This window comes from Stenella coeruleoalba (genome assembly GCF_951394435.1).
Source record: "Stenella coeruleoalba genome assembly, chromosome: 2".
NCBI classification, from domain to species: Eukaryota; Metazoa; Chordata; class Mammalia; order Artiodactyla; family Delphinidae; genus Stenella; species Stenella coeruleoalba.
In genome coordinates, this window is record NC_137147.1 from 170323718 (window position 1) to 170339329 (window position 15612).

Genomic DNA, 15612 nt, shown 5'->3' on the forward strand with positions numbered 1-15612 from the left:
AGTGGGGAAAACTTTTTTTTTCTTTAATAGAATTTAGCTAAGAAATGCAGAAGGAAAGATAAAATTAAGGTATCACCAATTTGCAACCCTAATGAAATCTTGGATCATGGTTTGTGATCATTGATGGATGTTAAAATTATTTGGAGAAAGGTCAGTGATGAACCTTAAAATATATGAATTAGCCTGATAACACTTGATTAAAATAATATAGCCGGACACTATGTGCCCTATGATGTGATGCACAGGAATTACATAGTAGTTCGAGTGAAGTAGTCTTGCCTAAAATATTGAACCTGAGTCTAATCAACTCTCTGGATTTAAAGATCAGTTTGTAAGACATACAGATAGAAGAACATGTTAGATGACACCACACATACATACACACGTGCACATAAACAATTAGTCAAATCCAGAATGGGGGACATTCTACATAACAAATGAGCATATTTCTCTAGCAAATCAGGTCGCTGGAAAGAACGGGGACGTAAGTGGGACCATCATAGAAAGAAAAAAAAGATTTAAAGGATATAACACCCAAATGCAGTGGTCCACCTACCATGAATCCCGATTTAATCAAACAACTGTAAGAGATTCCCTTGAGATAATCAAGGAATTTGAATATGATTTGGTCAATACGTAGTACTAAAGGATTGATATTGCTAACTTTATTAGGTGTGGTAATGACCCAGTAGGCATGTAAAAGAGAAAATTTTCGTATCAATTGAAAACAAAGCTTCTAGTGATTTCCCATCTCAGAGTAAAACCCCAAATGTTCCACCTCACTGAGCTCTTATACCACTCCTCCCTGCTCATGTCTCTCCAGCCACCTGGCTTCCTCACTGTCCTTGAACACACAAGCAAACCCCCACCCCAGGACCTTTGCACGTGATGTTCCTTCACCTGGAAGTCTCTTCCAGGTAATCACATGGCGTGCTCCCTCACTCATTCAGGTCTCTGTATCTGGAGATAAATATTATCATGTGCAAATGAATGGAAATGTTTTAATAGCCCTACGGAGGAAGATGACTATGTAGGTCCCATTAAACCAGGTATCAAGAGAGTCTGTCCATCCTGTCTATGATTTAAATTTGAAACACTGAGATCAGGAATAAAACAGTTTTGAATTAGTTTTTCTTTGAAGTGACTTTGACTACTCTTCTTTTTTAGGTCAGTTATTTTGCATCTCTTGAAAGAGGTATTTGAGGGCATTTCATATTAGTTAATATATACAGAAAAATGCAAGGCTCCCAATTTCCTTAAAAGACGATTAGTCGCATTTTTATAAATAGAATTTGTATATATCACCACACTATACCTGTTCCTGAGAATGAAGAATTTCTTTTCCCAGTTTTTGTTGATCTGATCTGATTCCTTCTTAACCCTGTAATAAATTTATAGGTGGTTAAATACTGTATTAGCTGCAAATGAACAATTATGAATTACTATTACCAGTACCTCTCCGACTTCTTTTTCTCTTTCTCTAACTTAGCCTTTAATATTTGTATTTGCTCTTCCAAACCACGTTTCTCTTCTTCAATCTTTCAATAGAAAATACATCACAAAGTTAATTATACCCTATTTCCCCATAAATCTGAAAGGTTATTTCTATTAAATAGCATGCATATTCTAACTATCATCGAAAATTTGAGGGAACAATGAGTTACATTTACTTGCAAATTCCCATAAACTGGAAGAATTTAAGATCCCATGCCTCCATTTCCTGTAAATGATTCACTTCAAAGCAGCCAGTGTGAGACAATATTACCAAGTAGCCAAAATTTATCTTCATCACCCCTCCCCCCTACCAGGTATCACTTTTTCTAAATCTCTTCATCATAGCAGCAGCTGCCCCCAGTTACTCTATTTCCTCTTTCTATCAAAACCGTCCTCAGGAAAGGATCTGACCAACTCAATCACATTAGAACTGTATGCCATTTCTCTGTACTGTTTCTATTTTACAAGGGGACAAAGTTTTGGCAAAGGAATGAATCTGTAACAGTGGAATTGTAGGCATGTCATGAATGAGATTTCTTTGGGTGTGGCAGGGATGTAACCCAGAATCATACTATAGAGGCAACCAGGTCCTCTGTCTCTTCATTAGACTGATTCTTGGTGTAGCTTTCAAAGTCATTACTCCTCTCTAAGGATAGTCAGCATTGATATAAACAATATTTAAGTTAATAATAAGGGTCATATTAGTCATTATTATACCTTAGCCACTGGTAGTCTCACTTTTTCTCTATGCACCGCAGCAGGTATTCCATGTCTAACCTGGAAAGAAAATAAACAAAAGCAAGTATAACATTTCAAGTCAATGCATAAAGATGTGGTTTTTCTGCAGCTTAGAGAAAGGCAAATGAGACTAAAAATATGCCAACCCTAGTCCCATAGGGGTCTTGACTGCCTCATTTAATTTACAAGACTCAGTGTTTATACATTGCATTTGCAATTGGACAATTATATCCCATTAAAACCAACGTTCCCACTACTGTTTGTTTTCTAAATGCATTACTTTGTAATTATATATGGGTCAAATTTTACCATTACACTTTTTTTTTTAATGAAGTGGGCAGTTATTACCCAGTGAAGTCACAAGCTTAAAAAAAACCTTTTATTTTATTTTTCTCAACTATCTTTTGGATTAAATCTAATGAATCCCAGTTATAAAAACACTGCGTTTCAAAATGGTTAAGTAAATTACATATTGCACTTTTTTGGTTTTTAGATTTTAATGCATTCGTTTGCTCATTTATTTAATAATAAATAAATAAACTTTTATTTTAAATGATAATTAAGACGGATTTTCACTACTATTCCTCTTGAATGATGCAGAGAGCAGATGGCAGTGAGAAAATATACTGAATATAAAAACCTGCTTGATTAGCTATTCTTTTGGTTGTTTTTTTTTTTTTTTTTTTTTTTTTTGCAGCACTCGGGCCTTTCACTGTTGTGGCCTCTCCCGTTGCGGAGCACAGGCTCCGGACGCGCAGGCTCAGTGGCCACGGCTCACGGGCCCAGCCGCTCCGCGGCATGTGGGATCTTCCCAGACTGGGGCATGAACCGGTGTCCCCTGCATCGACAGGCGGACTCTCAACCACTGCGCCACCAGGGAAGCCCTTTGATTAGCTATTCTTATATTCCTCCACAGAATGTAGACAGCAAAAGGTGCTTCTTATTACCACCACTACCTGCTCTAGTGGGTGACCCAAAAGGTTTTGATCTGTTGCCCATGTTGATGGGGTGGGGTCTGCCACGCAGGGTCTGGAGCCAGGTCTGCAGAATAAAGTAAAAGGAACCCAGAGCTCCCTGAAGCAATCAGAAGTGAGGGCTGAGAAGAGCTAGAAAAGAAGAGAATGACCAGGCAGGACCCCAAGGCTGGAGCTGCTAGTGTGTGGTGAAGCCACAAGTGACCAGTGCCCAGGGGTGATGTCCAATATTCAATGTGAAACGGCATCTTGGTGATGCAGACTGTCCCTGTTACCTTCTTCAACCTCATTCAACTAAAGGTGTCCTGTGAGTGAGTGGTTTTAGTAGCAATCACAGAATTGGGTTGAATTCAGTGTATGATTCAACAAAGTGGGAGCTGGGATGACACAGAGTGCAATGGGACTCAGAAATTGACTCGTTTCAGTGGAAGAAGGAGCCCAGACATAACAACAACCACCAGAAGATGCCATGGGTGTCTGGAGAAACAAGTGGACACGTTTTCGGCTGCCACAAAGCACAGAATGTGGGTTTGAGCCAACTTTACTCGTATCTGAAGGGGCAGAGAGAACCCAGCTGACATTAGCTGCCACGTAACAAAATTTGTAATTAACAGCCATAAAAGTTACAAGTTTTTGAGTGCCTACTATGTGCCAGGCACATCACACATATTACCATTCACTTCTATACACTAACCTATTGATTTCACCATCCCTGTTACTTTAGATTTTTAGCGATAGAGAATGCACGCACATATTTTAAAAATAAACTGCAGATAGTATACGTGAACATAAAACTCTCACTTCCCAGAAGCCAAGGGTTTGGTTTTGTTTTAGTTTTTCTCGTCATTATCATTATAAATAAACAGTAGCCTTTATTTTTTGGGCTCCCCACAAATAAACATTAAGAATTTAGAGCATTCGAATTACCTTCCATCTTCTCTCTTCCCTCGCGTGCCTGATTTTTTATTTGCAAATGTTCAGCTCTTACTGTGGTTGCCTTTATTATGATGTCAATATATGTAAACTTCTATATGGTGATCTACGAACTCCCTGCTGATAATTCCTGATTATCCCCTGGCTGATAGGAGAATTTTCAGCATGGACTTAATCCTGAACTCGGACCCTAACCCATTGCTCTTACCTTAGTTCACTAAACTCTAACTCCTACTCCATCAGTCCCCTCAGTCCTGAGGAGCTTTCTGGTGGTCCTAGAACTACCAAGATTATAGTTCCCTTGGTTGTCTGCACACCTTCCTAGAGAAACCTACCACCTACAACCACCAGCATAGTGACTCAGTCTCCCCAAGGCCCATGTGGCAGGAAGTTAGCCAAAAACAAAGCCTGAGGCCTAGCAACACCTATTTAACAAAACAGTGAGAATCGTGGTTATCATTAGCCTTCCTTGGCTTCGAATACGTTGGGGTCACCCAAGTCATGGGAGGCATGCACTTTTGGGGCTCCCTCTACCTGTTTGTTCTCAAAGAACACAATCCGCTTGAACTGCCTCTCTGACCAGGACATGAGGAGTACACAGTGAATTCACTGCCATTTGGTTAACAGTAGACCAAGGAAATCATGGGAGTAAGAGCCCCAAGCTTTGGAGGGCACTTGCCCGTATGTTAATGGGAATAAACCAACCCAAATTTTAAAAACGAATCCACAGGAAGTTAGGAAAACAAACTGGCAAAACAAAATAAGTTTCCACTTAGAAAGGCATTTATATTTATTTCACTCTATCTGAAGTCATATCAGTAACTGAAAGTTTATTAAAAAAAAAAGATTCTGGGACTTCCCTGGTGGCGCAGTGGTTAAGAATCCACCTGTCAATGCAGGAGACACGGATTCGATCGCTGGTCTGGGAAGATCCTGCATGTCACGGAGCAACTAAGTCCATGTATCAAAACTACTGAGCCTGTGCTCTAGAGCCTGCGAGCCACAACTAGTGAACCCACGAGCCACAACTACTGAGCCTGTGTGCCACAACTACTGAAGCCTAGAGCCCGTGCTCCACAACAAGAGAAGCCACCACAATGAGAAGCCCACGCACTGCAACGAAGAGTAGCCCCCACTTGCCATAACTAGAGAAAGCCCGCACACAGCAACGAAGACCCAACGCAGCCAAAAATAATAAATAAATAAAATTAAATTAAAAATTTTAGAAAGGAAAAAAAAGATTCTGTATTTAAATTTGCATACAGTAAAAATTAGTTCCAATTTTCAAGGCTCCTTTTTCCCAACTCTCATATAATGATCAACTCTGTAATAACTACAGATAAAACTGTGCTAAACCATATCTTCTGTAAAGCAAATAAATATTCAATCTCTCCCAAAGACAATACTCTGACAATGACAAAGATAGCTTCTCTTTTCATTAAAAAAAAAGCACCACATGTAGACTAGAGTGTTTGCTCTCCAGTTTGAGTTGAACTTTCAACTCCCGCTATAGCACGTTATATTCAATCCTGGCTCTGTCCACATTAAACTGTCATTTTGTTTTGCCAGCTGCTGGCGTTCCATTTTCTCTGGAATACATGTGCTGGTCTTTATGTGGCTACTTCATTGACAGGTGCAAACACTGGACTGCTAAACAGTAGATAGAGGTGAAAATGAGTGGTAATAGAAAAGGAGATAACTTCCTAAGTAGGAAAATGTAAATTAAATAATTACAAAGATAATCGAACATTGTGACTAGACATAATTCATTATAAATATTTCTCTTTTTTTGAATTTGTATATATATTTATAGCTAAAAGTCTATAAAATTAAGAAGTAAGTTTTATTTACAACAGAAATTTAAGAATTATGATTCTTAAATTTGTTTCCCAGTTTAAGCACTTAAAACATGTTAAAAAAACACCCAACATTTAATAAATATAATCTAAATTTGGAATCAACAGCCAAGGTTTGTAATAACAGGAGTGCAATTATGTTTATTAACTGTCATATGATCAACCAGATTCCTTATCATATCCTCTTTCTCCTTTTCTTGTCAATCAAAGACTCATCACATTCTTTCATTTCTCCCAATTTCCACAAACATCCCTCTTCTGAAACTTGGGCCGTTCCTTCTGGGTTTAATGCCTCCTTGAGTCTCTCCTTTAAACCATCAAATATATTTCTATCAAAACAATGTTTCTAACTCATGAAGAAAGATGATATTCTGTCCCTAAAATTTCATTAATCTTGACTTCCATATTATCATTTTTTTTTCTGATTACCTTCTAAGCAAAGAACTAATTCTGAATACCAGTAATGTGCCAGCAGGTGCTAGCTATGGTGGTGGGTGGGGAGGGGAGAGTGATGCAACCATAGGAAGAGAGGAGAAGCAGCCTGTGTGCTTACAGTCTGGAAAGAAGAGACTTAAGAATTGAGAGCACTGAGGATAGACTAGGAGGCTGTATGCAGTCAGGCACTGATCACTGCGTAAGCCAGAAGGCAAAACAGAACATTTACCTCCATATATCACTGGTGAATTTTCTTCTAACAAAATTATTAGAATTCAATTTCAAAATTCTTTCAAAAATAGACAAGAGCCACAGGCACACAGCACTTCCCAAAGAGTAAGTTTGCTTTAGAACAACAGAGAACTCTTTCTGCCCTCACCTGTGAAGTACCAAGCAATAGCAGTCTATTACCAAGGAAGGCATAAGAGCATAGAGAGAGACTTACTCGGTGGCACAGGTGGATAGTTCTGCTGAAAGCTAAAGGTGGAGCAGCACACAGAGAAAAGCACTCTGTTACCCTCATTCCCATTCTAAGCACACACCCACTGCAAGAACATCAAGGTTGTGGCCCACTAAAAGGAACCATAGCTACAACCAAACTCAATTCAACTTTTGGCTAGATTGGCTCTACCGCTTACAATAACAGTCTGTTACAGGAAGAGGCATGCCATTTCCACGTGTGAACACTGTTTATTTCAGTCTCTACTATTCTACACATGATGACTGATATTCAATCGAAAATTATGAGACAGACAAAAAGGAAAAGAACCTATTGTCAGGAGACAAAGCAATCAACAGAATCAGATTCAAAGATAACCCATGGATCATGGAACTATCAGATGAGGACTTTAACTATAATTAAAATGTTAAAGAACCTAGGAGAAAAAGTGAACAATATAGATGGTAAGCAATAGATAATTTCAGCAGAGATTTGGAAAATGTAAAAAAAAAGTCAAATGTAAATATTAGAAATTTTTTAAAAAGATGAAGAAATTAATTTCTTTGATTAATCAATACAGCTGAGGAAAACAATTAGTAAATTTGAAGGTAGGTCAAAAAAATACCCCAAACTGAAACACAAAGAGGAAAAAGTCGTTTAAAATCAATGATCGGAATATCCAAGAATTTGGGGACAATATCAGATGGTCTAACATATGTGTAATCAGAATCTCAGAAGGAGAAGGAAGAGAGAATAGGGCAAGAGACATAATTAAAGATAATGGTAAGGAGTTAATGAAAGACACCAAACCCCAAATTCAAGAAAGTCCATTAGGACAGAGAGAAAGAAAGAGAGAGGAACAACAAACACTCCAAAACACATTATAGTCTAACTGTTGAAAAGCAAAGAGAAAGAAAAAGTTCTAAAGGCATTCCAAAGTAAAAGACACATTACAGACAGAGAAACAAAGTTAAAATATACAGTAGACTTTTTGTCTGAAACTATGCAAGACAAAAGATAAGGGAGTGACATCTTCAAAGTATTAAAGAAAAGAAACTGTCAACTCAGGCTTCCATACTCAGAAAAAAATCTGTCAAAAATACAGGCAAGGGCTTCCCTGGTGGCACAGTGGTTGAGGGTCCGCCTGCCGATGCAGGGGACACGAGTTCGTGCCCCGGTCCGGGAAGATCCCACATGCCGCGGAGTGGCTGGGCCCGTGAGCCGTGGCCGCTGGGCCTGCGTGTCCGCCACAATGGGAGAGGCCACAACAGTGAGAGGCTCGCATACCACAAAAAATAAATAAATAAAATAAACAGGCAAAATAAAGTTTTTTTCAAACAAGCAAAAGCTGAGAGAATTTGTTGCCAGCAGACCTGCACTATAATCACTGCAAAAGGAAGTTCTTCAGGAAGAAAGAAGATGATACCGGGCAGAAACTTAGATATATATAAAAAAAAAAAAAAGCTCCAGAAATGGTATAAATGAAGGTGTCAAATGCAAACTTTGCCATGGCAAATCATATCCATTTTTGTTACATGAAAGTATCTATATTAAATTATAATCTTCTGAAGAATATAACATGTTAGAAACTCCAAAGAACTGTACTTTTGAGGGACACATTGGAAAAGATCATCCAAAGGCATTTTGAGCAAGACGAATGGACAAATATGAGTTGCACAGTGACTTTCTGGAGAACTCTTAAACACTATCTTTACTGCTGAAGACTAAGCTATTTGGTGGGAGATTTCCAGGGGTTCCTACAAATTGCAATGACTTCTCACTGATCTCATATCAACCAGCTGCTTGGGTGCTTCGGTCTGAAATCTTTTTTTTGTTGCTTTCCTAATAGATGTTCTCCTAGCTATTCCAGTGGTTGTATAAGAATCCCAAACGATTGAAATCTTTCTAATTTAAGTATAAAATTTACTTTTAAAATACACTTATGCCTTATTTAATGTAAACCAGACAGAAATGTTATGAATCTTAATCAGAATCCACTTGCATATATTCAACTAGAGAGAAAGACCACCAGAATTACTCTCTAGGACGTTCAGGCTCATGTCTATCAGTTCTGGTGGCATGAAACACAGTATGGGTCCACCATATGCTTTCAGCCATTGGATTAACTGGACTCCATAACACTTCATGGCACTGGTTATAGGCAACTCCTTACTCTATTCTGGAGATATATATATATATATTCATATAGTCAACAGAAGAATGTTTCCCACATAGAAATTAGTGAAGGAGATCCTCAGGCTATATTCAAGATTTTTTAAAAGCCTAAAAATCAGTATACCTGATTCCCTAATAAGGCTGCATAGGCTAGCAAAACATAAGAACTTTTGGATTTGGCTGGCATAAAATCAATTCAGTGAGCTATCCTTGGTTATCTAAAGTTGATCACAAATGCAAGTTAGCAGCAATATGTAATAGGTGAATAAGGGGAAACAAATAGCTTTCCTTTAATTAGTTTAGTTTTTTGATGAACGAATGGAGACTACAACTGAGGCATTACATGAAGAAAAGTCTAAGTACCACCCTCCACGAAAATACATTCCTAAAGAAAGGGGAATTGAAATATGTTGTAATTTATACAAACTAATCCCTAGGGTTTGAGGAGAAACCTGAAGAGGTCAGGGCTGGAGAAACTGACAAGTTGGAAGAGCTGGACCCGGAGAGGGTGGCTGATAGTCCAATGCCGGCATCCAGTGGGGTGTAGCTACCTCAGGTTGACGGTGGTGAACGTCAGTATTAAAGCTGTTCTATGACAGTGTTTGTAATAGAATTCACAGCAGAACTAGTACATGCAATGATGGCAGTTAGGATGGGTGGCAGCATGTCAAATGTTCAGGGGGTGAGACCCAAGTCCCAGCAGTGTCAGGACTCTGGCAAATGACCTGGTGTTCAAGACTGGCCCCAATTCCCAGGGAGAACTGGAAAGAAACCCACAGCTGAAACCCAGGTAAATGGAATAAAGCACACCATGCAGTGTGAGGGGTCAGGTGGCTGCCCTGTGGGCTCCTGAATGACATTTCCTCTGTTACCACCAAGGTGATATTACATGTGGTCAGGACCTAGCATCTGCCCTATGGCTCAGAGTGTCCAGGGAAGAATAGCAATTGATACTAATCTCTTCTTTTCCTGATTTCCACAACAATCTTAAGCCCTTAAATGAAATTATACTTAAATATTGCAAACTCTACAAGTAAAATGTTATTATTCTTCCCCAGCAAAAATAAACAAGAAGACAAAGCATAAAACCTTTCAAGTGATTTTTTTTTTTTTTTTTTTTTTTTTGTGCAGTACGCGGGCCTCTCACTGCTGTGGCCTCTCCTGTTGCGGAGCACAGGCTCCGGACGCGCAGGCTCAGCGGCCATGGCTCATGGGCTCAGCCGCTCTGTGGCATGTGGGATCCTCCCAGACCAGGGCACGAACCTGTGTCCCCTGCATCGGCAGGCGGACTCCCAACCACTGCGCCATCACTTGATTTTTTGTTAAAAATCAAGTGATTTTTAACAAAAACCATTTTTCATTTGTGGAACAAACGTTGGGTATTATTTTCACCAAAATATTTTCAGTCCCAAATATACTGAAAGTACTTATTTATCATCAAACTACTTAGAGTAGAATAATACAGAAAGTCAATGCCACCTTTCAGTTGAAGTTTAAATATGGTATTACTCAGATTTTTCAATTTTGGTCTCTGACAACAGAATCTAAAGATGCATTCACTTTAGCGGCAAATGACAAATTTGATTTTAAAATAAAAAACAAGTAATTGTTGTGTATGATTTCAATTATCTCTACATTTTAAAGTTATTCCTATTCAGGAATTCCCTGGCGGTCCAGTGGTTAGGACTCAGTGCTTTCACCGCTGTGACCCCGGCAAGCCGCACGGCACAGCCAAAAAAAAAAAAAAAAAAAGCTACTCCCATTAGAAAACAAAGATCCAGTGCGATAAGGAAAATTCTTTTGTGTCAACATAATCTATCAAAATACAGTAAATATCCTTTGACAGTCCCTGAAGACCATACAACCGTACACGTGTCCGGGACTGTCCTAGCTCTGTATGACTCCACCACCCTGGGCTGCCAGGTCAACAATGAGCAAAATGCTGGCTTTTTCACACAGCTCTGCAGAACTATGAACTACCTGCTTTATGAAGGCAAGCCCAGGGGAAAAATAACGAAATAATGAAACAATGAACAGGTTATATGATTTTCTTCTCTGATGGAGTGTATTTTCAACTTCACAGGCAGCTCAATCAAATAAAAGGGATGTACAGGAGAGGAATGGGAAAGATCTTCCTTTCACCCACCTTGCCTATAATACTCTACACCCATAATAATTCCATATCCCATAGTAATAATAATTTTTAAAAAATTACTAGCTTGCAGGGTGACTACGGTCATACTTGCAAAACTATTGCAAAAGTACTTCACCTTGCAATTCTTGAATGTTTAAAGAACAACATTCTAGAGCTTTTATTAAAGTTTTTCCTTATGTCCAAATTGCTTTGTATTGAATGAACTTTAAGAATGGGAATACGACTGACTTTGTCCCCTGTCCCATTTCCCACATGGAAGGGTCCTGATGCTTTCTGCAGATCTAAGCGCGCACCATATGTTCCATCAGCGCAGACAGGTGACCCCATGGAAGCTCAGAAGTCTTCCAGGGAAGCATTTACTGGGTGCAGCCTTAATTAACTAATTACCCTGGAGCGGGGGCTGTGGGAGGGAAACCTGGGAATGTAAGTTAACCTTGCTTTGTGAAACCTCAGTATTTGAAATGTTTTACAGCTATCAAAAAATAAACTTTACACAAAAACGCTGTCCAAATACAAATTTCATGTTGTGAAATATTTCATAAATAGAAATCACACAGCAATGTTCCTATTGTGCTTTTCAGACTGGTTGAACACTCAGTTTATCACTGTGTGCGCCGCTGGGTGAAGCACGTGTGCTGTTCCCACCGAATGACACAGATTTCAAAAAATAAGTATGATTAATTAGATAAGGTAAATGACTGATGTAAAAACTTCCTGCAGCAAGCTCTCTGTTTGGTCATTTACACGTGGTCAAGATGACAAAACCCTTTAAAGACAATTTTTAAGAAGTCCAACTACCTCAATATAATAAAATATTTAAAGGAGAGAAACAGGAAAATGGTAACCAGAGTGCATATAGAGAGAGCTAATCTACAATGAAGAATACACCACATGGGGAGGTGATGGAAGGGAACACTCTTTATAATAGGATCATTATTAACAAAAGTGTATATGAGAGTAATAACGGTGAGCTAGAAAAATATATTTCCATTTAAAATCGAGTCAATTCCTATGAAAATGTAAACTCCAGCTTATGTCATCTCTCCCCTCCCCCAGTCCAATTTTTACAATAAGTAAAAGTTACACATTAACTTCCGAGTCTCCCAGCTGACAAAATGTACTCTTAAGCTTCGGAAACATCTAGATAACAGTCATTACGGTCAGAAGGAGAGACTGTGACACTAGGAGAAAACCCTACTGAAATGACACCTTCTCAGAGACGCTGTCTGCCTTTGTCTCCCCTTCATGGTGTCTTTCCTGTAGGGGAGAACAGTGGTATTTCTGCCCCTTGTCGTTGGGACTTTGGAAGCTCAATTTTGATGGGTAAATTCGGGACTTTGGAGTTTCTAGTCTGCAATTCTAGGATTTAGTTAGGGCCCTGGGTTTGCTGTAGGGAAGGGGTTGCCCTGTCCCCGTCTCCAACCCCACTCTGCAATGCTCCTGCCATCATCTCAGAGCCTCAGACCACAGACCCCTGGCACACACCCTGATCTCAAGGCAGCTGACAGAGGTTTATGGAACAGGACACTGCCTCGGCCACAGACTCCCTAAGTCCCAGGCTTGGACTACAGCCCCTCGCCCAGTAAGGCTGGGCCCCCCGCCCCAGGTCAGCAGGCAGCCCTGCATGCTCAGCCCCGGGGACGGGGTGTTGCTTTTTGTTTTCTTGCTTTGTTGTGGGCCTCCTCCCCCCACCCACCCCCACCAAATACTTCCCAGATCTGGATTCTAAAAATCTTACTTCTAGAACCCAGTCATTGGTCAGTCATGTGCCGCATTCCCCAAATGTCCTTCTCCCCCTCAGGAAATTCCAGTTGTTGATACTTCCTAACTCTCTGCAAAGTGGAAGCGCTCTTAGAGGAGAATGCTTTTTCTCAAGTCCTGGGGTTTCCTTCCAAGTGGAGTGACTGCCACCAGTATTAACACCCCGGCCTCCCTCTACCTGCTGCTCTACTTCCCTCTTTCTCCTCCGAAAGGAGAGAAAGTGGTGGGTTCGAGTGGTGACCCATCTGCCTGGTGAGTGAGCGAGAGGGCTATACCTTTTCCTGCCCCCGTTTGGAGCAAGGATGCCACAGCGAGCATGATTCTGCTCTGTTCTCCTGCCCTGAGTGTTGGAGAGGTAGATTCCGCCCCCTGGGGGAGAAGGAGGGAGAACACGGGGACACGTAGAAACAAGACAAAAGAGTCTGGGAAACCAAAAGATTCTAGTGGACAGACTCTTTCCAGGAAGTGCTGTACCTTGGCCATATGTGTCACCCATCAGCCTCTAAGCTTTCTAAACGTCAACGTGGAAAAGAAGCTTTGACCGGTTGCACGATTCACAGGGCCCACAAGATAGATCGATTGTTCAGAGAAATGCAACTATTCCCATAACTAAGCTCAGAAGAAAGTTCGCCACAGGATCATTTTAAAGGGAGGTATTGGGTAATGCAGTGAGCAGTGTCTCTGCACAGTCCACACAATAAGCCAACATTGAGACGAACATCACAGACCTACTTCTTGATATGCCCTTTAATATAGACCAATGGCACCGCCGTAGGCCAGGTAGAAGCAACTCTGATTATCTGGGGGTAAGGAGGTTACTAGCATATAATTCATGGATGTATGTCTCTATTGCATGAGCTAGTCCACGGTTGATTTAGAATAGTCCATGAGCAGGGCTTCCCTGGTGGCGCAGTGGTTAAGAATCTGCCTACCAATGCACGGGACATGGGTTCGAGCCCTGGGTTTGCTGTAGGGAAGGGGTTGCCCTGTCCCTGTCTCCAACCCCACTCTGCAATGCTTCCACATGCCGCGGAGCAACTAAGCCCGTGCGCCACAACTACTCAGCCTGCACTCTAGAGCCCATGTGCTACAACTACTGAAGCCCGTGTGCCACAACTACTGAAGCCCGTGCACCACAACTACTGAAGCCCATGCGCCTAGAGCCTGTGCTCCACAACAAGAGAACCCACCACAATGAGAAGCCCGCACACCGCAACGAAGAGTAGCCCCTGCTCGCCACAACTAGAGAAAGTCGGTGTGCAGCAATGAAGACCCAACACGGCCAAAAATTAATTAATTAATTAATTTAAAAAAAAAGAATAGTCCATGAGCAAATGGACTTTCCAACTGCACATCTTTCAGGGAGTCTCCAGGAAGCCTCTGATAGATACTGGGCAGTCATGAGTTAGAGATTATACACACTAGAAAGCGCTTGGAATGTGGCTTCTCTGTGTTGCTAATTTAATAGAGATCCACGAAGCCATGGTGACTAAGCCAAATAAACCACCACGCTCAGGACAACGGTGGCATCCTCCTGGATAAGGTAAGGGGCCTGATGAGGACGCATCGGTGAGGGGAAGAGAAGCCAGAGCCCCCTGCCCAGATGCACGCAGAGGGAGTAGGGGGAATCGGGTGTCTGAGACTGTTTGCAGGTGAAGGTGTCCCGGGGTGTGGTCCTGTGGGTGGGTCTTACCGTAGGATGCTCTTCCTTTGAAGCCTTCTTTGGACTCTTGACTCTTTTGGCCTTAGAAGGCAATGAAACAGTGAAGGAAGAACGTGGCCTCGGAGCGCCTGCACTCCCGGGCTGTGAGGGCCACGGGGACAAGGTGGTTTCTTTCTCCTTGATGGCTCTGGGGCTCTGGCACAGAAAAAGAGCCAGCTCTGTTATTCCCACTATACATGCCTCCGATTCGCCTCCCTCTCTTTTCCTCCCTTGTCCTCCTCTCCTGAGCTAGAATCGCAGTCCCGAAGGGCCTGGATCTACTCTTGCTCCCTGTCCCACCATCCCTGGTCCCCCAGCGCCCCCGCTCCTGCCTGATTTCATTTGCAGGTGAGGCCCAATTTTCCATTCCTCCCACAGATGCTCGAGTGCTAAGAAAAACATACCAAGAGATCAGTGTTTTCTGGAAGCACCTGGAAAGGTGGGGTCTTGGTGGAGTGGGGTGAGGTCGTAGCTTGAGGTGGGTGTCGTATTTGTACGGAGGTGGAGGTGGGCGTCGGGGGCCGCAGGCAGGAGCGACGGGACAGGAGTCTGAAGGGCCAGGGCATTGAGCCCGGGGGTTGGGATGCCAGTGACACCTTCCATTCTCACTCCCTCCTCACTGCTCTCACCCACCAGTCCCTCATCTCCCATGCACACGTCTTGCCTCATTTTTAAGTGTTTTCTCCTTCAAACTTGGATGTGGGAAAGTGAAAAGCCTCGGGATGGTGTGTATAGGTTCTTCAAGCCAGATGCCCAAATAAGAAATTAACAGAGTAAAAGGAAAAAAAAAAAAGAATTTAAATGCAAACCTTGGCGACTATGGCATCCAACTTTCTTGTCATTTCAAGGTCCGCTTTCTGTTTATTAACCTGTGAAATTAAAGACCCATGTCATTTGTTATCATTTGCAAAGATTAAGAAAGAGAATTTTTGGTAAACTTCTTAAGCAAT

General features: G+C 41.4%; 1 protein-coding gene across 2 annotated transcripts in view; it reads right to left on the reverse strand.

Moving 5' to 3' along the window:
* LOC307182462 (uncharacterized protein C10orf67, mitochondrial) overlaps window positions 1-15612 on the reverse strand; it is a gene marked incomplete at its 3' end in the record, with an annotated part of 116479 nt that overhangs the window by 23494 nt on the left and 77373 nt on the right. For both annotated transcript variants that reach the window (XM_079913767.1, XM_079913766.1), the window contains exons 9-13: window positions 15472-15531; window positions 14654-14818; window positions 2212-2271; window positions 1456-1538; window positions 1316-1381 (exon numbers count right to left, since the gene is read on the reverse strand). In XM_079913767.1, coding sequence (XP_079769893.1) covers window positions 1316-1381; window positions 1456-1538; window positions 2212-2271; window positions 14654-14818; window positions 15472-15531 — 434 coding nt within the window. The remainder of the gene's footprint in view (window positions 1-1315; window positions 1382-1455; window positions 1539-2211; window positions 2272-14653; window positions 14819-15471; window positions 15532-15612) is intronic.